Source organism: Aquarana catesbeiana, linkage group LG02 (genome assembly GCF_042186555.1).
Source record: "Aquarana catesbeiana isolate 2022-GZ linkage group LG02, ASM4218655v1, whole genome shotgun sequence".
NCBI lineage: Eukaryota > Metazoa > Chordata > Amphibia > Anura > Ranidae > Aquarana > Aquarana catesbeiana.
Window position 1 is genome coordinate 162,370,740 of NC_133325.1, and position 24,000 is coordinate 162,394,739.

Sequence of the window (24,000 nt, forward strand, 5' to 3'; positions counted from 1 at the left end):
ATGATCATTGGTGTTGCTGGAACAAGCCCTTTTTGTCTTCACCAAACACTGAGACTTTATCTGTTGTCACTTTTTTGGACTTTCCATTATCCTATTTTTTGCATTTTTTGTACCAGTCATTTCATATGTTATGTTATTATATGGTGTATATTGCTAATTTTTTGGTTCATTTAGTATATTGGCACTGCACTATTGTCCAATATGAAACATTTGACTAGTTTCCTAGCACAGTCAAAGGCACATTGCAAGTGCATACAAAAAAGAGAGAGAATAAAAGCTAAGGCCCCTTTCACCATGTGCGGATCCGTATTCAGCCATCCGCTTGCTCAGCAGGGATCACTCCGTTGATCCCCCCTCCGCTCTCCTCTATGGGGGGATCGGATGATTACGGACTGCCTGTCCGTTTTCATCCAATCCGCCTGACGAATGGAAAATAGGGTTTCCATCCGTCTGGATTTTGCGGATTGGATGTCAGCGGACATGTCACCGCTGACATCCGTCACTCCATAGAGATGTATGGAGCGACTGTTCATGTCTGCTGAAAAAACTGACAGGCGGATCTGAACGATCCGCACATGTGAAAGGGCCCTAAGGGTGCAAAATATAAATGATTTTATCTGCAATTTTTTTGTGAAGCGGCCCTTCAATATGCTGTAAATGGTGCATATTGTGTTCCCATGCTGTTCAGCTCTGTTCGAAACATACACCTCTGTTAGAAGAGGGACACTGCCATCTCTCCGTACAGTATATGGCCTTTTTAGATTAAGACAGCCTACAGTTGAGCAGGTACTCTAGGCATGGACTCATTCGAAATCACAGAATGCACAGCAAACCATGTCATGGAAGAACCCTGTATTAAATAGTTTATGCAAATAAATGGCTTGGTACAAATGCTGTAAACTTGTATAAGCGTATTTAATGGGCACTTTGTGAGCATATAGACTTTTGTTTACTTTGGTTTGGCTGTAATATGCTGGAGGCAGTGATTTATACGTTTTTTGGTCGGATGCTTTAAATGATCGCTGGTTCTACGCTTCGCCTCACTTCATAATTAACTATATCAAGCCTAGTTGTATGCACTTAAGGTGAAACGTGAATATTTGATCATGGGTTTTGTCTATTGCAGTGTTCTCCGTGGCCAGAGATCGCATATGTGTCAAATGCCCCCTCTCCTGGGTTTAACAGTTCACATAACAGTTTTACAATTGGGGAAAGGTACGTTTTTCTTCTGTGTATCTGATTCAATTTTAACATTTTGCATTTTTTTTGGGTAATAAGATCCCACTTAACCTGTTCTGTTGGCTATGGGGAGTTGGAACAGGTTTGTGCTAGATGTAGGGATTTGGGAACGGGGGGGTTCATGCTAGGAGGGGGGGATGGTGGGGATTTGTGCTAAAAGTTGGTATTATTTGAAAGGGTTGTGCTAGTAGAGTGGGGGGGGGCTTGGAGCAGGATTTGTGCTAGAGGTGGGTATTATTTGGGAGGGTTTTGCTAGTAGAGCAGATTGAGAAGGGGGGGGGGGGTTGGAGCAGGATTTGTGCTAGAAGGGGGAATGCCTCAGACTACATTTTTGTCGCACGTTTTCCCGTACCACACAAGAATATGCTGCCTTTTGCAGCCGCACGTGGGTACCATTATCGTACATTCACTCCCATTGAAACATGAGACATTCGCAAAAAAGCGAATGCTCGGACATGCCTCCTGATCTGCACAAGCCTTCGGACTGGTGTGCCCTAGGTTTGCACAGTCCTAAAGGATGCCTTGTCTGAAAAAAAAGTTGACAAACACTGGGCTAAAGGATGGATACCAGAGTGTGGTTGTAAATGGGGTTCACTCAGAGCAGAGACCAGTCACTAGTGGTGTACAACAAGGCTCTGTACTAGGTCCTGTTCCATGTAATAGATATGTACAGAGTATCACAAAAGTGAGTACACCCCTCACATTTTTGTAAATATTTTATTATATCTTCATGTGACAACAGTGAAGAAATTACACTTTGCTACAATGTAAAGTAGTGAGTGTACAGCTTGTATAACGGTGTAATTTTGCTGCCCCCTCAAAATATCTCAACACAGCCATTAATCTCTAAACCGCTGGCAAAAAAAGTGAGTACGCCCCTAAGTAAAAATGTCCAAATTGGGCCCAATTATCCATTTTCCCTCCCCGAGGTCATGTGACTTGTTAGTGTCACAAGGTCTCAGATGTGGGGAGCAGGTGTGTTAAATTTGGTGTTTTCGCTCACTCTCTCATACTGGTGACTGGAAGTTCAACATGGCACCTCATGGCAAAGAACTCCCTGAGGAGCTAAAAAAAAAAAAAAATAGTTGCTCTACATAAAGATGGCCTAGGCTATAAGAGGATTGCCAAGACCCTGAAACTGAGCTGCAGCACAGTGGCCGAGATCATACAGCGGTTTTTACAGGACAGGTTCCACTCAGAACAGGCCTCACCATGGTCGACCAAAGAAGTTGAGTGCACGTGCTCAGTGTCATATCCAGAGGTTGTCTTTGGGAAATAGACGTATGAGTGCTGCCAGCATTGCTGCAGAGGTTGAAGGGGTGGGTGGGTCAGCCTGTCAGTGCTCAGACCATACACTGCAAACTGCATCAAATTGGTCTGCATGGCTGTCATCCCAGAAGGAAGCCTCTTCTAAAGAGCCTGCAAACAGTTTGCTGAAGACAAGCAGACTAAAAACATGGATTACTGGAACCATGTCCTGTGGTCTGATGAGACCAAGATAAATTTATTTGGTTCAGATGGTGTCAAGCGTTTGTGGCAGCAACCAGGTGAGGAGTACAAAGACAAGTGTGTCTTGCCTTCAGTCAAGCATGGTGGTGGGATTGTCATGGTCTGGGGCTGCATGAGTGCTGCTGGCACTGGGAAGCTACACTTGATTGAGGGAACCATGAATGCCAACATGTACTGTGACATACTGAAGCCGAGCATGATCCCCTCCCTTCAGAGAATGGGCTGCAGAGCAATATTCCAACATAACGACTCCAAACCTCCAGGAGGACCAATGCCTTGCTAAAGAAGTTGAGGGTAAAGGTGATGGACTGGCCAAGCATGTCTCCAGACCTAAACCCTATTGAGCATCTGTGGGGCATCCTCAAACGGAAGGTGGAGGAGCACAAGGTCTCTAACATCCACCAGCTCCTTGATATCATGGAGTGGAAGAGGACTCCAGTGGCAACCTGTGAAGCTCTGGTTAACTCCATGCCCAAGAGGGTTAAGGCAGTGCTGGAAAATAATGGTAGCCACACAGTATTGACACTTTGGGCCCAATTTAGACATTTTCCTTTTAGGGGTGTACTCACTTTTGTTCCCAGCAGTTTAGACACAAATGGCTGTGTGTTGAGTTATTTTGAGGGGACAGCAAATTTTACACTGTTAAACAAGCTGTTCGCGTACTACTTTACATTGTAGCAAAGTGTCATTTCTTCAGTATTGTCACATGAAAAGATATAATAAAATACAAAAATGTGAGGAGCGTACTCACTTTTGTGAGATACTGTGAGTGATACAACTAAAGGTGAGGCGATTTAGTTCGCATTTGCAGCGCTTTACAAATCATTCATTCATTCATAAAGGTCTTTTGGGCAAGGTATGACTTTTTGTTAATACAAAGGTGTGTAATAAGGTTGACATCCCTGGAGGTGTCTAACATGGAACATGATTTGGCATTGCTGGAAGGTTGGTCAAAGCAGTGGAAACTGCAGTTCAGTGTTTCTAAATGTAAAATTATGCACCTAGGGAAAAAGAATCACCTGAGAGAGTACAACATCGGAGGTACAGTGTTTTCCAGCACTATAGAATAAAAAGATTTGGGGGTACTTATTTCAGATGATTGCAAAATGAGCAAACTGTGTGACCAGGCAGTGGGAACAGCGAATAAAATTCCAGGATGTGTCACTAGAAGGATCACCAGTAGGAGGAAGGAGGTTCTCATTCCCCTATATAGATCTTTAGTGAGACCTAGAGCTGCATGATTCTGGATAAAATGAGAATCACAATTAAATTTTTTTTTTTTTTTTTTTTTTTTTTATGCTTAGAATAAAGATGACGATTCTCAGCGTAACATCTTATTATAAAAAAATTGGGCTGACTTTACTGTTTAGTTTTTTATTTTTTTTATTTTATTGAAGTGAATTTTTTCAAAAAAAATTGCATTTAAAAAGACCGCTGCGCAAATACAGTGTGACATAAATATATTGCTAGGATCGCCATTTTATTCTCTAGGGTCTCTGCTAAAAAAATGTATATAATGTTTGGGGGTTCAAAGTCATTTTTTAGCAAAAAATACTGATTTTAACTTGTAAGCAACAAGTGTCAGAAAAAGGCTTGGTCTTTAACCACTTGAGGTCCAGGCCATAGCCGAATGACGGCTACAGCGCGGACCTCAATCTCCGGGAGGACGTCATAGGACGTCCTCCCCTGTGCACGCGCACCGCGCGCACCCTGCAGGGCGCGCGGCGTGCGCGCTGTGATCACCGAGTCACGGAGACTCGGATGATCACAGATCCGAGTAAGGGGCCGGTCCCGGCCCCTTACCATGTGATCAGCTGTCAGCCAATGACAGCTGATCACATGATGTAAACAAAACACGGTGATCGGTTTCGTTTTCTCCTCACGCTGAGAGCGTGAGGAGGAAAAAAAAGCCGATCACAGGCTTATGTGAAAGGGACATCGGTCCCGAAGAGGAAGGAGGCACAGATGCCTCATCTGTGCCTCCAAGTGCCATTTGTTATTGCCACCTGCCAGTGCCCACAATTGCCACCAACAATGCCCACAATTGCCACCAACAATGCCCACAATTGCCACCAACAGTGCCCACAAGTGCCACCAACAATGCCCACAAGTGCCACCTAGCAGTGCTGCCATCAATCAGTGCCCAATCAGTGCCCAACACTGCCACCCATCAGTGCCCATCACCGCCACCCATTAGTGCCCATCACTGCCACCTATCGGTGCCCATCACTGCCACCTCATCAGCGTACATCAACGAAGGAGAAAAATTACCTGTTTGCAAAAATTTATAACAATATAAAAAAAATATAATTTTTTTTTTTTAATTCTGTCTTTTTCAATTTTTTTTATCAAAAAATAAAAAACGCAGAGGTGATCAAATACCATCAAAAGAAAGCTCTATTTGTGGGAAAAAAAATTATAAAAATTTCATTTGGGTAGAGTGTTGTATGACCACGCAATTGTCATTCAAAGTGCGACAGCGCTAAAAGCTGAAAATTGGTCTGGACAGGAGGGGGGTTTAAGTGCCCAGTAAGCAAGTGGTTAAAGCGTTTGTTATCCTAAAAAAAAAAAAAAAAACACTTCCGCCCGCTGTCTTTTTTAAGTCGCTAGTTTGAAGAGGAATGCTGTTGTTATGGTAGCAGCTAGCTATCATAACCCCGGTAATCCTCTTCAAGAGCAGGTGGTCCGCTTCAAGATAATTGTTTTCTGTAGCGGAGTTGCTGCAAGATCACTTTTATCGGCGGAGGCGATCGGATCCTCTCCCTAGCCTGACGTGGAGACTAGTGAGAAGGAGATGGCCCCCACCCGTCTCCATATCATTGCAGAGCGGAAGCGACGTCAAAACGGCACTTCCGCCCAATGCTCTTAAAGGGCCTTTTTTTTTTTAAATGTCATTCTTTTTGACCCCAGATCTCATATTTAAGAGGTTCTGTCATGCTTTTTTTCTATCACAAGGGATGTTTACATTCCTTGTAATAGGAATAAAAGTGACTTTTTTTTTTTTTTTTTTTTAAATGAACCGTGTAAAAATTTAAAAGAAAAGGTAAAATAAATACGTTTTTAAACGTGCCCCATCCCGCAGAGCTTGCATGCAGAAGCAAACACACATGAGAGTAGCGCCCGCATATAACAACGGTGTTCAAACCACATGTGAGGTATCGCCGCGATCGTTAGAGCGGAAGCAAGAATTCTAGACCTCCTCTGTAACTCAAAACCTGCAACCTGTAGAATTTTTTTAAAGGTCACCTATGGAGATTTTTAAGGGTAAAAGTTTGTTGCCATTCCACGAGCGGGCGCAACTTTGAAGCGTGACATGTTTGGTATTAATTTACTCGGCGTAACATTATTATCTTTCACAATATAAAAAAAATTGGGCTAACTTTACTGTTGTCTTATTTTTTAATTCAAAAAAGGGAACTTTTTCCAAAAAAGTCCGCTACGGTGTGACAAAGTATTGCAACGACCGCCATTTTATTCTCTAGGGTGTTAGGAAAAAAATATATAATGTTTGGGGGTTCTAAGTAATTTTCTAGCAAAAAAAAAGTTTTTAAAGTGGTTGTAAAGGTTCGTTTTAAAATAAATAAATAAACTCGTTATACTTACTTCCACTGTGCAGCTCGTTTTGCACAGAGTGGCCCTGATCCTCCTGTTCGGTGGTCCCACGGCGGCTCTCTCGGCTCCTCCCCAAAATAGATAACCCCCTCGGGAAGCTCTCTCCCAAGGGGGTTATCTTGCGGGCACGCTCCCATCTCATACACTCTGCGTCCATAGACACAGTGCATGTCTCGGTCCCGCTGCTGAGCCCTGACATCGTGGTCAGTTTACGTTCCTCTGTCATCTGCAGCTCTTCTCTGCCCTGCTCTGGGACAGAGATCTATAGTCCAGACAATAATGGCAAATAAATGGTCAAACAATCTTTTTCTGTCGTCACTTTTCTATGTTTCTCTGATTAGCTGCCAGTGACATGTCATTCTAGTGAACGGAGCCAGCGGTCGTACCTAGTTACTCATGGCCACTGCAGGGTTCAGAAAATTCCTGCAGCTACAGTTTTGCTATCCTAATCACCAGTGTGAATGTAACCTTAGGTTTCTGTTCATTTGGGGGCCCCTCAGTCTACCTTTTGCATTTACATCTCCATCCTTTCCTAGACATTGTAACTGTTTTATCAGTATAATATTGGTTAGCACTGTCAGACCACGGTGGCACCTTAACATTGCCATCTTGCGATAGTCCTACATTCATTGCTTAACTGTTTTTGTCACTTTTCTATATTATTTTCTTTATAGTAATGGTTCTCCAAATCATCAGCCAGAGCCCCCGGCACCAATCGTTGATGTAAGTTCCGGATTGACACCCATACAGGTACTTTAATACAATTTACCCAGCCTTAAATGGTATAAACATCTTTCTCATTAGCACATATCGTGCAGCATTCCCTATATTTAACACAGCCATTTGTGAGATGGGCGATTGACCATCTACAGCAGGGGTCTCAAACTGGCGGCCCTCCAGCTGTTGCGAAACTACAAGTCCCATGAGGCATTGCAAGGCTGACAGTTACAAGCAGGACTCCCACAGTCAGAGGCATGATGGGACTTGTAGTTTCGCAACAGCTGGAGGACCGCCAGTTTGAGACCCCTGATCTACAGTATTTTAGAATCCTTTTACTTGTCGGCCAATATTTGAGCTCCAGTTACTTTGGGTATAGGAAAGATTTAAATGTTGCAACTTGCATAAAATGCCCTCAGATGTTTTAGCTAGTAAGTAAAAGTTACATGTTGCGGTTCTGTGACAGTAGTCCAGAAGTTGGCAAACTGGGTGAAAAGTTGTTTTTGTTTTACATTTTTACAGTCCTTAAAATGCACCTGTGCAAAGACTATGGACATTAAATTGCATATTAACAAGCAGTATAAAAGCTCTAAAACGAGCAATCTCTAACCTTTCTAGCTGCTTGTAATTCTTAAAGCCCCTCGAATTTACATTATGACTATAAAGACAGGTTTCGGTTGTTTCTAAACGGCTAGAAACACCTCCTGTGTGTTTACATTGGAGCGCTGGCAGTCTCCCAGATTCAGTTGCAATTGGGGAAAAAAACTTCAGTGGCTATGTTTTAAACCTTGAGACCATTTTTTCCTTAGTGAAGTGAGTTGAGGTGAATTTGAGCTTGTTTACATCAGATTCATTTGGGTGCCTTAAACACGTTGCACATATGTACAGTAAAATTGTTTTCTGATCACACTAGTTCATGCCATTGCGTTCAGTTCCAGTGCTTTCCAATAAAAGTACCCTGGCGTGCATTTTTTCACACTGGAATGCGCATAAATCTGTAAACACATCTAATCAATGCAAGGGACAAAATATTTGCATACTAAAAATAGATTTCCCAAGTCCTCCTCCAGGACAGTCACATGAGAGATGGGCCCCACCTCCTACAGAAAACACAAGCACAGAGTTTAAAAAGGCTGCCTCAGGGCTGCCCCTCAGTTCTTGTGTTTCCTGTGTCCTGCAAGCACCCGCACAGAGAAAGGAGGAATCATCCCCAGTTTGTTGTTTTTTTGCATTTTATTTGGAGCAGGTATCCCTGAATACTTCCTTTCTCTCTTCCTTTATTGGCAAGGTAGGTGGTCTGCTGCAGGTTTTTTTTTTTTTTTTAGGGTTAAGGGAGAGAAATTTTGAGAGACGGGTTGGGCTCTAGGACTTGCCCTCTTTCTTCTTGTCACCTTTACAGTTTTGCACCCTTTTTTCCACCCTCCTACACCCTAGGTGGAGTGTGGTGGAGGGTGAAGAACCTGAGGGGCACTTGCTGCGACACCAACCGGGAGGTCCTGGTTTGGGCTTGCCTCTCTGCTTGATCCCTTGTCTCCTGGCTGCTTCCCCATGTGGATGTTGCGACCAAGATGGCCGCTGCGGCAGAAGTGACGTCGCCAAGATGGTGCTCTGACTGGAAGTCGCATGGCAGCCTTCTTTGTTCGGGGTGGGAGTGATGCCAGTATGATGTGAGAAGAGCGCTATGTGCAGGGCTGCGAAGTTGGGAAGATCCTATAGACAAGGCCAAGAAAAATAAATATTACTGCACCTGCGGACCAAAAATTCCCTCAGATAATAAACTCCTATGCCTTAAGAAAATAGTTAATGAAGAAACTCTGCCTTTCTTCAAGGATTATCTAGATTTCAAACGAGAGATAAGTTCTACTTTTGCAGTCTCTACAAAAAAAAATATTGTAATATAAAAGATATTAAAGACAGAGAGCGGCCCTCTACTTCAGCACAAAGCTCAAAGGACACGCATCGCCATGAGGGACCCCGAAGACCTCCAATTACCCCTCCGGTGCCGGTCGATACTTCAGATTCAGAAGTAGAGGAGGAAGGAAAGCTACTATTCCAGGATAGTTCAGAATCAGAAGAGAATCAAGTCTAGTTGAGGCCCAAAAGACTTCAAGACTTCTCTTTCCAGTGGATGAGACTGAGGAATTGTTCAAGGGAAGCCAAGGAGAAAAGGTTTTTTTCGTTACAGATGAGAGCCACAATCTGAGAGAAAAACCTCAAGGTCAATGCAAGTGGGAGTTCAATGAAGGAAAGGGAAAATACAATGTCCTATTTCCAAGTGGAGTTGCAACTAACAAATCCTAATCCTCTAATCTGTTGAGAGAAAATGTGATATTGGGAGTACGGTTTCTACTCCCATGTTTTTTTAAGTGCAAAACCTTCAGGGAAACATTTGATTTTAAACCTGAAACCCCTAAACAAAGCAATTCAGTAAAGGAAATTCAAAATGGAGCGCATATTCCCGGTAAGAGCTTTACTCCCAGAGTAGTCTTTCCTTTTGACATTGGATATAAAAGGTGCATACCTGCATATACCGTTCGCCATAAGACAGCAAAAGTACAGCATTTCCAATATCAAGCTCTTCCCTTCGGACTAGCTTTGGCTCCTCGCATATTCACCCAAATTATGGCAGAAGTCATGCAGGAGCAAAGATTGAAATGAGTCTAGATCATACCATATCTGGACAACTTTCTAATCTATGGCAGGACGGAAACAGAAGTGTTGACAAGCTTACACACAGCCGAGCTGTTTCTGGAGTCACTAGCATGGAAACTGAACTTGGTAAAAACCAAGTCCCTTTTCAAAGGGTGATTTTTCTGGGTTACACTGTCGTCAGACCTCCAAAGATTAAGTTGGTGAAGACCACATTCCAGATTCCAAAAGCAACGCAGGTGACAAGACAGAATATAATTTCTTTCCTCGACCTGCCGGCATCTATCCCTGCAGTACAATGGGCCCAATGCCACATGCGACCATTCCATTCTTACTTGTTGAACTGGGATGACCAAGTGGAATCCTTGGAGGAAGTAATTTCCATTTCCCAGGTCATCAAGCAGTCACTACAATGGTGGAAGAGGAGACCTACTAGCAGAAGAACTCTGGGCATCTACCCCTCAGATACGCATTACTACAGATGTGAGTGCAACAGGATGGGGAGCTCATCTGAATTAAGCTGTCCGTCAAGGACTCTGGGACACAGACTTGTCAAGAGCTTCTTCAAATCTAAGGGAACTAACAACAGTCCACTGGGCACTGTTGGCCTTCAAGGAAGAAATAGCAGGGAGACATGTACTCGCAATAAAATGACAGTATTGTGGTCTACATCAACCATTGGGGGGGGGGGGGTACCAGATCAAAAACACCGCTGTGGGACACTCATTTTCTGCTATCCTGGGTGGAGACCAACCTTATGTAAATCAGGGCTGTTTACATCAAAGATCGGACAATACTCTTGCAGATTACTTGAGTCAGCAACAACTGCATGCAGCGGAGTGGGAAATGAACCAGCAGATCTTCATAAAATTAACCCAGAAATGGGAAATGCCAGCGGTTGATTTGTTTGCCACAGCGAACAGGCAGGTAGAGAAGTTCTTATCCCTGAAGAGGGAAAGTCTCGGCGTAGACTCCCTGGGGTTCACTTGGCAATTCAACTGCTGTGCAGGGTGAAAGTTCAGGCAGAAAGCGCAAGGGTCATATTGGTAGCCTAATGGCCAAGAAGGGCCTGGTTTTCGTCTCTGGATAAGATGACTAAGGAACGTTGGACTCTAAAAATGATGCCGTGGATCTTGAACGGGAAATGTTGTTTAAAGAAGGGGGGTCTCTTCAAGGGTTGTGGATACCCTGTTGAATAGCAGAAAACCCCTAACGAGGAGCCACAGCCAAATACACCGCCAAAATGTCTAACTGGGATCACCAACCATTATCCACTGTGTTTGGATTTCTTCAGGATGGCGCAGAGGCATGATTAGCTGTCGGCACTTCCTCTCAAAGTTCATTCTGCTGCTTTGGCGGTCTTTAGATATATCGCTAAAGGAAAGTCCTATGATCAAAATATTTTTTTAAGACCAATTCTAGAAGTCGCCCCTGTTGGGCAATCAGGGTAGCACCTTGAGATCACTCTACAGTTTTATCGGCATTAACTCAAGAGCCCTTTAAGCCATTGGTTGACTCCTCGCTAACATTAACGCTTTAGTTGGTGTTCCTAGTGGCCATCACCTCCGCCAGGCGAGGTGAGTGAATTGCAAGCCTTATCCATTAAAGAGCCATTCCTCACCATCTTTCCAGATAGACTTGTACTAAAGCCTGGCCCGCTTACTACTTCCAAAAGTTTCCTCTTAATTTCCCAGGACTCAAGAAGTCGTATTACTGTCCTGCCAAAACTCACAAATCGGGGGGACTAAAGCTTTCCTTTCCTAGATGTCAAGTCACCAAACCCTTCAGGAAATCTTCTGTCCTTTTTTTGTTTTGTTTGTTTGGGGGCACACATAAGGGGAAGCCCGCAGCTAAAAGCTCAATAGCTAGATGAATTAGAATGACGATTGGAATGGCCTATGCTTCTCAAAACCTCAGTTGTCCTTCAGGTCTGAAAGCCCATTCCAACTGCCCGATCGCTGTATCCTGGGCAGAGAGGGCTGGGGCTTCCATTGAGCAGATCTGCAAAGCAGCGATCTGGACCAGCGACTCCACATTTGCAAAGCATTATAAAATCTATCTGGTCTCAGATTGGCCTGGCCGCAAGGTACTTCAAGTGGTAGTCCATCCAAGGTATGCATTGTTGGTCTCATGTGGCCGTCCTGGAGGATGACTTGGAGAAAGTCTGAGTTATTACCTGATAACTCCCTTTCCAGGAATCCTCCAGGACTGTGGATTCCCGCACTTATTTTTGTATATTACAGTTCATTTATGATCGAACTTTGAGTGTTTGCTGTCCGGGTAATTTTTGTATAACTGAGGGGCAGCCCTGAGGTGGCCATTTTAAACTATCTCTGTGCTTGTGTTTCCTGTAGGAGGTGGAACCTATCTCTCATGTGACCGTCCTGGAGGATTCCTGGAAAGGGAGTTATCAGGTAATAACTTAGACTTTTTGTAGTGAAGGGTAAAAAAAATTTGCTTAACAGTGTGCATGCAGAACTAAATATGGGGATTGCAGGGAGGGAGTCCCTAGAGTGCTTTTTTTTTTTTTTTTTTTGGCTTGTTCTAAAAAAATATATATACTTTACTGTGCATTGCATTCAGTTCCAGTTCTTTAAAAAAGGTACAGCAGCATGCATTTTTTTTTCACATTGGAAAACGCATAAACATGTGAACATCGGACAAATAACATATGCATGTTTGCATACTAAATAGAGATTTTCGTAGTAAAGGGTAAACAAAACACAGTATGCATGTAGAACTGAACATGGGAATTGCAGTGAGCCAAGTGCTTTTTTGGCTTGTTCTACATATATAAATACTTTACTGTGCATAGTCTGGAGCAGGTTCTTGTTAAAAAGAAGGGCTATCTCACACTAGTGATTTTGTAGCTGCTTCAGAATCTTAGTGTTTTTATTCATAGGTAGAAAGGACTTGCAGTCAGTGGAACATCTGTCATCCCAATTCATCCTTTGCAGCTCAGCCACTTAATTTATTTATACCTGCACAGACATTTGCTGTAGCAGGCTGTAAATCAACTTGATAGACAATTGGAGCTACTGCAAGCTTCTGTTTTGGGTGACATGGCCCCAGTATTGCTTTTAGATTTCCCCCGCTTTTTTCTCATAGCAATATTATTACATTACGTTCATTTGGGAAGTTGTACAAGTGATTACATATGCAAAGCTTAGGCATTTTTGTGAGCATCAGGTTGCAGGACAGGATTACATCCATGATCTGTAAGGTGTGATGCAGTAGAAGTTATGTATTCGAAAGTTCCATGGTGATCCGATCGTTCATCAAGTTATCTTTATGTCAACTTATAAATCTAGTGGAAAGGTTGCAGCAAAATTTACAGTGTAAAGATACATTTAAGTACACATTCATACTTTCAATAACCTCAGATGGGTGGCAGATTTTCCCTAATGTAAGCAATATCATTTGTTGTGCCCCATTACAGTGCATGTTTGAGATTCCTGTCCATTAAAGCTGTACTCCAGGTATTCAGCTTCTTTGTAAAAAAAAAAAGGCATACTATGAGTTAAGTCCGAGGTACATCTGACAGGTTTTTACAACTCTCGGAAGATAGCTTTCACTGTAGCCCAATGCTGAACCTTTTGGTCTCAGCATGTTCAACAGAAGAGTTACTGCAGCTGCTATGCCCACCCCTCCCCTCCACCTGCTCAGTCACAGAAGTCCTTGAACGGATTCTTATATTACAAAGGCTTCTGTGAATGGGCATCAAAGGATAGGAGCGGCCATAGTTGTGTGCTTTCCCCTCTCAAACCCCAGTGTATCCTGGGCAGAGCCAAAAAAGTGTGACATGCATGTAATAGAGAGAAGTCTAGTAGGTGTCATTCACCTAGTTGGACTTCACTTAGTGTGCCTGCACTTTTTTACAAAGTGGCTGAATTTCTGGAATTCAGCTTTAAAGTAGAAAGACAAAACTTTTCATTTTTGATAGTGTCAAGGTTTTTTGTTTTGTTTATTTTTGCGATCTGTATTCCATTGGGTAGATTTTCCTTTGTTTCCTGTCCAATAGCCAAAACAGGCACTGAGAGGAAATACTTCTAAAGGGGGAAAATCCCTGACGTCAGATCTAGTGTCACCACTGGCAGATTTCCCCTCTTACCTAAGGACAGCCTAAAATGTGTGTGTGTGTGGTAAACGTGACTAATGGGGGCACATACAGTAATAAAAATTTGACAGGTAATTCATCTGCACTCTATCCAAAAACTAAAAAAAAAAAAGTTTTTAGCCTTTAGTTATACTTCAAAGCTTTTTGTTATACTTGTATCAATCTAGATATAGCTTCAGAATAAACATAATCTTGTGGTAGAATACTCAGTATTTCGAGTAAAATAAAAATCTCTTATGGTTTCAAAATAATTACCATTTTATATTTGAAAACGAATGCCCTTTTGATGTTGTATTTCTTTGTGAGGTGCACATATGCACATTGGGGCAACAGTCAATCTTTATTGTTACTGTGCAGCTTTTTACCATGTTACATTCCTTTTACTGGTAATTTTGTATGTAGAATTGCCAGATACTTACTATATATCATGTGTTTTAAATTTAAATGCAGAGGACCAGTTTTAGTGAAGCAAATGTATTTGCATCAATATTTAAATTGTTTGCATTTATTCCCGAACAACTGGGTTTAAAGGACAACTTTTACCTTTTTTGGTAAAGTTGTCCTTGGATTCCCCCCCACCCACTTGACTGCAGCCCACTCTGTAATAAACTCATTACCCTAAACCCCGATCCAGCGATGTTTTGCTGTGCAGCCATGCTCAGTGCCACACAGCCTTAACAAAGAAAACCTCTGGCAGGTGTCCTCTTCTACATATGCTGACCTGAACCCCATTCATTTCAGTGAGATGGCTGTACTCTGGGGCTGTGTATATATGGGATGGCAGCGCACATGCACAGTATTAACCACTTGCCGACCGGCTCCTGTACATATACGTCGGCATTTTGAAGATGGGTATCTCGGTAACAGCAGCAGCTACTGCCACAATCGAGGTATCCATCTCTTCAGCAGCTGGTCATGTTTACGATAATGGTGGTCTCTGCGGCGGATTCGCCGCGAGATCACCGTTGGCGGCGGGAGAGGGCCCCCCTTCCCGCACCCACCGCCGCTTGCTGGAGCCGTCGGCAGCGGCGGAGGCGATTGTGACCTGTCCGTGGCCGGGTATGGAGACGAGTGAGGGGAAGATGGCCCCCACCCGTCTCCATACCATTGCAGGGCGGAAGCGACTTCATAAGGTCACTTCCGCCCAACTGTTTTAAAGAACCAATTTTTCAGTCATTTTTTCAAATGACAAATTAATTATTTTTTATTGCATTTTAGTCCAAATATGAGATTTGAGGACTTTTTGACCCCAGGTCTCATATTTAACCACTTGACCACTGGGCACTTAAACCCCCTTCCTAACCAGACCAATTTTCAGCTTTCGGTGCTCTCACACTTTGAATGACAATTACTCAGTCATACAATACTGTACCCATATGAAATTTTTGTCCTTTTTTTCACACAAATAGAGCTTTCTTTTGGTGGTATTTAATCACCGTTGGGTTTTTTATTTTTTGCGCTATAAAAGAAAAAAGACTGAAAATTTGGTAAAAAAATGAATTTTTCTTTGTTTCTGTTATAAAATTTAGCAAATTAGTAATTTTTCTTTGTAAATTTTGGCCAAAATTTATACTGCTACATATCTTTGGTAAAAATAAGTACAACTTGGTGTATATTATTTGGTCTTTGTGAATGTTAGAGAGTCCAAATGCTATGGTGCCAATATCTGAAAATTGATCACACCTGAAGTGCTGATGGCCTATCTAATTTCTTGAGACCCTAACATGCCAGAAAAGTACAAATACCCCCCAAATGACCCCTATTTGGAAAGAAGACATTCCAAGGTATTTAGAAAGATGCATGGTGAGTTTTTTTGAAATTGTCATCTTTTCCCACAATTCTTTGCAAAATCAAGATTTTTTTTTTTCTTTTTTTTTTTTCACAAAATTGTCATATTAGCAGGTTATTTCTCACACACCGCATATGCATACCACAAATTACACCCCAAAACACATTCTGCTATTACTCCCGAGTATGGCGATACCACATGTGTGAGACTTTTACACAGCGTGGCCACATACAGAGGCCCAACATGCACGGAGCACCTCCAGGCGTTCTGGAGCACCCAGGCCAATTCTTATATTTCTCTCCTACATGTAAAAATAATAATTTATTTGCTAGAAAATTACATAGAACCCCAAAACATTATATATATTTTTTTTAGCAAAGACCCTAGAGAATACAATGGCGGTTGTTGCAACTTTTTATCTCGCACGGTATTTGCGCAGCAATTTTTCGAACGCTTTTTTTTGGAAAAAAAACAGTTTTGTGCTTTAAAAAAAAATAAAACAGTAAAGTTAGCCCAATGTTTTTGCATAATGTGAAAGATGAAGTTACGCCGAGTAAATAGATACCTAACATGTCACCCTTCAAAATTGCACACTCTTGTGGAATGGTGCCAAACGTCGCTACTTAAAAATCTCCATAGGTGACGCTTTAAAATTTTTTACTGGTTACATGTTTTGAGTTACAGAGGAGGTCTAGGGCCAAAATTATTGCTCTCGCTCTAACGTTCGCAGTGATACCTCACATGTGTGGTTTGATCACCGTTTTCATATGTGGGCGGGACTTACGTATGTGTTCGCTTCTGCATGCGAGCACACGAATGTGGGCGCTTTAAACATTTTTTTTTTTTTTTTTTTATTGTTTATTTTACTTTATTTATTTTAGTTTGACACTTTTTCCCCCCCAAAAAAATTTTTGATCACTTTTATTTCTATTACAAGGAATGTAAACATCCTTGTAATAGGAATATGGCATGACAGGTCCTCTTTACAGTGACATATGGGGTCAATAAGACCCCACATCTCACCTCTAGGCTGGGAAGCCTGAAATTAAAAAAAAAAAAAAAAAACGATCTTGGCTTCGATCGTAGCGGTGAGTCGGTAGAAGCACCGGAGGGTGGCGGGAAGGGGGGGGCGTCCCCTCTCGCCTCCCGTAAGAACGATCAAGCAGTGTAACAGCCACTATGATCATTCTTATGGTGTAGGGAATCGCCGGCTGAAAAAGCAGATATCTGAATGATGCCTGTAGCTGCACCCATCATTCAGATATCCCCGCTCAAAGTCAAGGACGTCATATGACTGTGGGCGGGAACTGGTTAAAAATTGCGGGGTATTGCGGAGTAGTGCAGGGTATATTGCTGGGCATATTGCAGAGTATTGCTGGGCATATTGCAGAGTATTGCTGGGCATATTGCAGAGTATTGCTGGGCATATTGCAGAGTATTGCTGGGCATATTGCAGAGTATTGCTGGGCATATTGCAGAGTATTGCTGGGCATATTGCAGAGTATTGCTGGGCATATTGCAGAGTATTGCTGGGCATATTGCAGAGTATTGCTGGGCATATTGCAGAGTATTGCTGGGCATATTGCAGAGTATTGCTGGGCATATTGCAGAGTATTGCTGGGCATATTGCAGAGTATTGCTGGGCATATTGCAGAGTATTGCTGGGCATATTGCAGAGTATTGCTGGGCATATTGCAGAGTATTGCTGGGCATATTGCAGAGTATTGCTGGGCATATTGCAGAGTATTGCTGGGCATATTGCAGAGTATTGCTGGGCATATTGCAGAGTATTGCTGGGCATATTGCAGAGTATTGCTGGGCATATTGCAGAGTATTGCTGGGCATATTGCAGAGTATTGCTGGGCATATTGCAGAGTATTGCTGGGCATATTGCAGAGTATTGCTGGGCATATTGCAGAGTATTGCTGGGCATATTGCAGAGTATTGCTGGGCATATTGCAGAGTATTGCTGGGCATATTGCAGAGTATTGCTGGGCATATTGCAGAGTATTGCGGGGCATATATGCAGAGTATTGCGGGGCATATATGCAGAGTATTGCGGGGCATATATGCAGAGTATTGCGGGGCATATATGCAGAGTATTGCGGGGCATATATGCAGAGTATTGCGGGGCATATATGCAGAGTATTGCGGGGCATATATGCAGAGTATTGCGGGGCATATATGCAGAGTATTGCGGGGCATATATGCAGAGTATTGCGGGGCATATATGCAGAGTATTGCGGGGCATATATGCAGAGTATTGCGGGGCATATATGCAGAGTATTGCGGGGCATATATGCAGAGTATTGCGGGGCAGGCTGAATGTGACTGCAATTGTCACTGAGCACCGCTGTGAGCACTACACATACAGCCCACAGCGGTGCTGCCATCCGATCCCTCCCCCTCTCCCCTCGCACTGTACAGATCTGTACATTTGACGGAGCGATCACATGGTAAACGGCTGCGATTAGCGGCCGTTTACCGTGATGCGCCGGGTCCTCTGGACCCGGCGGTCACGGAAGTTCTCGGGTGCGCGCCCCAGGGGGCGCGCGAGAGCAGTATTCTGGGAGGACGTCCCAGGGACGTCCACCCAGAACTAGCCGACCGCGCTGCAGCCGTCTTTCGACTATGGCCCGGTCGGCAAGTGGTTAAGAGGACCTGTCATGCTTTTACATTCCTTGTAATAGGAATAAAAGTGACAAAATGTAAAAAAAAAAAAAAAAAAACAGTGAAAAAATAAAATCAAGTAAAATAAATGAGAATTTTTTTTTTTTTTTTTTAAAGTGCTCCGCCCCGACGAGCTCGTGCGCAGAAGCGAACGCATACTCGAGTAGCGCGCGCATATGAAAATGGTGGTCAAACCACACATGTGAGGTATTGCCACAATCGTTGGAGCGAGAGCAATCATTTTAGCCCTAGACCTCCTCTGTAACTCAAAACATGCAACCTGTAGAATTTTTTGAACGTCGCTTATGGAGATTTTTAAGTTTGACGCCATTCAATGAGCGGGTGCAATTTTGAAGCGTGACATGTTGGGTATCAATTTACTTGGCGTAACATTATCTTTCACAATATAAAAAAAAATGGGCTAACTTTACTGTTGTCTTATTCTTTTATTAAAAAAGTGAATTTTTTCCAAAAAAAAATTGTGCTTATTGCAATGACCGCCATTTTATTCTCTAGAGTGTTAGAAAAAAAAAAAACAATATATAATGTTTGGGGGTTCTAAGTAATTTTCTAGCAAAAAAGAAAAAAGGTTTTAAACTTGTAAACACCAAAATCTCAAAACAAGGCTAGTCCTTAAGTGGTTAAGCTGAGCTGGTGAAGACTTTCTTTGTGAAGGCTCTGCAATGGGAGGCAGGGCTCCAAAGTGAATATTGCTGGATCTGAAGGCAAGTATGCCATCTGGGGGTGATGGGAATTAAAAGAAACCTTTCCAAAGTGCCTAAATTAGCTGTGTTTTTTATCCACCACTGGTTCCCACCTGCAGTTTTTCCTGTAACACATGGTACATGCATCTAGTTTTTGATATGTTAAAAATAGCATTGTTCAAGTTAACAATATTTATTGCATTTTAAAATAGAATCTTGCACTAAAAGCAGAAAGTAATTTTTTTACTAGGATCTGTTAAAGAAGGCTGTCTCTTATGTTTTTCTGGCAGTCCATATATAATAGTAATTGAATTTAAGCTCAAAAAGGAAAGCTTACTCAGAAGTAAAAATAGGCCATCAGTACAGCTTGATAACTTTGTAGCAGTAATGAACTGGATATTTTTAACATAAAATAATCTGTACAAAGTATGTTTTTGCTGCCTATTTTTTTTATTTAGTTTTTTTTTTCATGGTACATATAGGTGCATTTTAATTGTATCTAAATGTGTCAGAATCGTAATACTCTACCCCAATAGTAAAAGTAAATTGTTTAACAATATGAATAGCACATTGTGTGTTTATGCAATGAATCACATACTATTGTCTTATGTGGAGTTGACAGTTCCTTTTAAGAAAAAGAAAAAAAAGTGTAGACCTTGCACTGTTGGGACGTGAAAAATCTTTGCTTACCCTTGTTTTAGGAATAATGCCACACAGTCTGTGACAGTACACACTCCTTATTGTGGGTGCATACAGTCTTCTAGAAGAGGAAATGCCCTTCTCATGAGACACTGGTTTGTTACCTAATGTATAGAATGGAGTTTTGTGGAGCTCTCTTTATGCATTTCTCTTGTAGAACCTCTTGCCTACATCAACCCCTCAGGAGGCACAACAGTGGCTACATAGAAATAGATTTGCTGCATTCTCGCGGCTATTCTCAAATTTCTCAGGTAACTCCCTAGAAGGAAAAGTTTTAATACAATGCTATTTCACATTCCCTCCACCTGCAACCTACCTTCTTTCCCTCTTTAGCACCAAACACAATTGTATACTTCTCTCCCACTTGAGTGATATGCTGAGCATAAAAGGAAGTGTTTTTTTGTTGGTTTTTTTCTTGCAGTTAGATGGTTTCATTTATTTATTTATATATATATATATATATATATATATATATATATATATATATATATATTAATATTTGTTCATTCCTTAGGAAAGGGGAAGAGTAGAAAGGATATTAAAGAATAGGTTTACCTAAAAAAAAAGTATTGTTTATTTTTAAAGAAAAAAAAAAAACATGTATACTTACCTGCTCTGTGTAGTGGTTTTGCCCAGAGCCGCCTGGATCCTTCACTTTTCAGATCCCACACCAGCGCTCCTGGCCCCTCCCTCCTGTTGGGTGCCCACACGGCAAGCAGCTTGCTATGGGGGCACCTAAGACCGGCCACAGCTCTGTGTGGCCATTCAGACATGAAGCTGCCGTTGGGCCCCACCCCCCTCTTTCCTGATTAGCTAACTGACTTTGAAAGCAGCAGGAGCCCATGGTGCCGCTGCTGTGTCTCAGCCAATAAGGAGAGAGTCCTGGATGGCCGAGGCACTGGTACACATCGTTGGATAGAGATGGGGCTCACGTAAGTATCGGGGCTGCTGCATACTGAAGATTTTTTTCTTAATGCATAGAATGCATTACGATAAAAAACCTCCTGCCTTTACAGCCACTTTAACATGTTCTGTCCATATTCAGGGTGTAACCTGTTACAATGCATCGGCCTCCACAAACTGGACAGACTGTCTGCAAGAGCCCTGCATGGCATCTGCAATCTACCGATCATGGCTGCAATGCGTTCCCATAGTTATGCAGCTTAATTATGTTAAACGGGAATGCATATGTGAATTATTTATATAGAGCTTATTCTTATTACAGGCCTGTAAGCAGTTTTAATATCTAAAAAGCAACCTGAAAATGACAGGTTGTGGCAGGGTGTTACCTTTAATAAGGAAAGTAATTTTGGCTACTTTGCATACAATGCATTGTAAGGGTAATATGTCCTTTAAACAGTTGATATGTAGTTTCCCAGTTTCTTCGAAAAGGATAGTTATTTGAGATTTGTTAAAATAGATGGAGGATATACCTGTCTATGGCCACTTTTTATTTCACCTCTTTTCTTTATGGATGTCCAACATAGTGTACAGAACAAAATGCAAGCCGTTGTAGTGTGATACACAGCAGGGAAGTTTTACTCTTCTCTCCTGTATGGCAGGGGTGAAAATTAGGCTTAGCACACAAAGGGCAATGTTATACTAACTAAGTTTTTAGTGGCTGAGGGGCTAGAGAGTGATGTATAATATGACGGGAGAAAGCCTCTGAAGAAAAACTTTCTGCTGTACAGATTAGGGTGAAGAGGCAGAAATTATGGGACTGACTTCAGGAAGTGCAGAGAGCAAAAAATGTAATTATTGGTTCTAAAGGCAGAATGTTTTTTTATCTTAATGCATTATATGCATTAAGATAAAAAAAAAAACCTGTGTGCAGCATCTCCCCTAATACTTACCTAAGCCTCATCTCGATCCAGCGATGTTGCAGGAGAGCCTCGGCTGTCACTCTCCCTCCTGATTGGCTGAGACACAGCAACGGGCACCATTGGTTCCTGCTGCTGTCAGTGAGCCAATGAGGAGAGAGAGGGCTTGCTGAGGGGGCCAGAAGCGCCAGCGAGGGACCCGAGAAGAGAAGGTTCTGAGCTGCTCTACAAAACCACTGCACATAGCTGGTAAGTGTAACATGTTTGTTGTTTTTAAACAAAAGAAAAAAAAGAAAAAATTTGACTTTAAACGCATTTAATTCTATACATGCATCTGTAAGACAGAACAAGCAAAGGCATCTTTTTAGGAATGCTGATTCTATTTGGACTGCAAAACCTGGTACGTTTCTACACGTTACTGTCGCATTCTACATAATGCACAATAATGAGTGGAATATCTTCTTTGGCTTAAAGTAGAAGTCTGGACGAGAACTATGTCTAAAACCGCTCCCACCCCCCCGGTTCTAATTCTAAACTAACTACAATTTTAAAAAGAAGACGCTTGTGCTTATTCTCAGAGCTCTGGTCCAGTTTTGTGAATTCCCCAGAAGCCGGCTTCAGAACAGAGAGCTGCAACAACAGATAGAATGCCTGGCCGGTGACGTCACCCATAAGTTTACTATGGTGCATCTGTTAGATGTCCCTCCTCTCCTCTAAAGACAGCAGCTGGGAGCCAATTTCGTGAATGGACCAGAGCGCCTGGAATATAGGCCAGTATAAGTGTCTTCCTTCTACATGATAGTTGGCATAGGAGTTAAAAGGTGGGTGGGAGTAGTTTTAAGAAACTGGTGCACAACCTGGTGAAGCTCTGCATAAAACCAATCGGCTTCCTCCTTTTTTTTTGTCAGCTTAAGTGAACAAGCTGACGTTAGAAGCTGATTGGCTGCCATGCACAGCTGCACCAGGTTTTGCACACTCCAGATTTAGTTAATCAACCCCGGTGTGTACCAAAAAATGGGAGAGCAAGAACCAAATATTGATCTGGGAAATACTATGAAAAGTAAAACACTAGCCAAAGATGGCAGCTAAAAAATATTGGAAATGTTGTTGCTAGTGTTTGGATAAAGTGACAATATCTGGGTTGTTTTACAAGTACAGGCCCAACACCAAATAGAACTCGAGTAGATTCAGAAATCTAGCTTTAAACTTAAAAAAACAAAACCTACCACACCATTAAATACTGTGTATAGCCTGCTTCTGTTTATCTTCCATTTCTTTTCTTGAGATTAGTGGACAATTCACTCCCAGTATGCCCAGCATTTTCACTCAAAAGTATACATAATTCAATATATGATCTATTTTCATCATATGGCTTAAGTTTTCTTAAATTATGAAATGCTCTCTCCTACTAGAGATATATATATATATGTTAGATTTCTGTGTGCAGCCTCACAAATCACAATTTTTATGTTTAATGTCCTTGGCAATGTTCAGATTAAATTGCAAAAGACCTAAACAGGGATTGTTAATTTTTGGAAACATAGATCATAGTTACTCGTGTCCCCTTTTAACAATTAAATTTTTTATTGAATCCTTTACTGTCAGTGTTAGCTAGCTTACATATGCCCAAAAACTTTTTTTTGTTTATAACATTCCATTTTTGAACAATCTGTGTAGGTATTTTGTTTTTGAATTCCCCATATTCTGTTTTTGTGATTTATATTGTATTTTCACAGTATCCAGTGCAGAGTTAGTTTTAGAAGTTGTGTAGGGTTACTTTAAAATTTGGGCTGGCATTGTTGACCTAATGAAAATGCTAGCGACCTGGCTATCTGTCTTCAGTACTTTGAGTCACCTTGGACAAGATTGCAGCAAATTAGTTTGTTTTTCTAGATTTGCATACTTGTTCCTGGGTTGATGACTCGGTGTTGAAGCCATTGAATGAGCATGACTGTCAGGTAGTTAACATTTCAGGCAGTCAGTAATTTCAGCCATCGTAATTTTCCAACCAGCAGATACATCAATCATGAAGCTAAAGCAATTGGGGCATGTGTATTTGTTTTCAGGTGCAGATTTATTAAAACTAACTAGAGACGATGTTATCCAGATCTGTGGGCCTGCTGATGGCATACGACTCTTCAATGCACTGAAAGGAAGGTGAGTAAATGGAATTTAACTTGAACTGTGTGTCCTGTCCTGGATGGATCTGATGTAGCTTTGAAGTGTGGCCTAGGCTCTTGAGCCGTTTTTTATTTTTGTTCTACAAACATCTAGGGTGGTCCGGCCGAGACTTACGATTTATGTTTGTCAGGAGTCACAACAACTGCGTGAACATCAGCAACAGAAACATGAAAATGGAGAGCAAGGAAACGGTGCTTTCTATGGTATGTTTGTAAAGGTACTTTTTTTTTTTTTTTTATCTCTAGCTCACACTTTGTTTACAAAGCTTTAACACACAGATAAGGAACTTTATTT

General features: G+C 41.9%; 1 protein-coding gene across 1 annotated transcript in view; it reads left to right on the plus strand.

Annotated features, from left to right (window-relative positions):
* The window catches only part of TFCP2 (transcription factor CP2), a 152,881-nt gene that overhangs the window by 90,192 nt on the left and 38,689 nt on the right, over positions 1–24,000 (plus strand). Inside the window, exons 7-12 of the mRNA XM_073612490.1 lie at positions 1,127–1,215; positions 7,035–7,110; positions 12,081–12,140; positions 19,863–19,956; positions 23,592–23,682; positions 23,800–23,909. Coding sequence (XP_073468591.1) covers positions 1,127–1,215; positions 7,035–7,110; positions 12,081–12,140; positions 19,863–19,956; positions 23,592–23,682; positions 23,800–23,909 — 520 coding nt within the window. The remainder of the gene's footprint in view (positions 1–1,126; positions 1,216–7,034; positions 7,111–12,080; positions 12,141–19,862; positions 19,957–23,591; positions 23,683–23,799; positions 23,910–24,000) is intronic.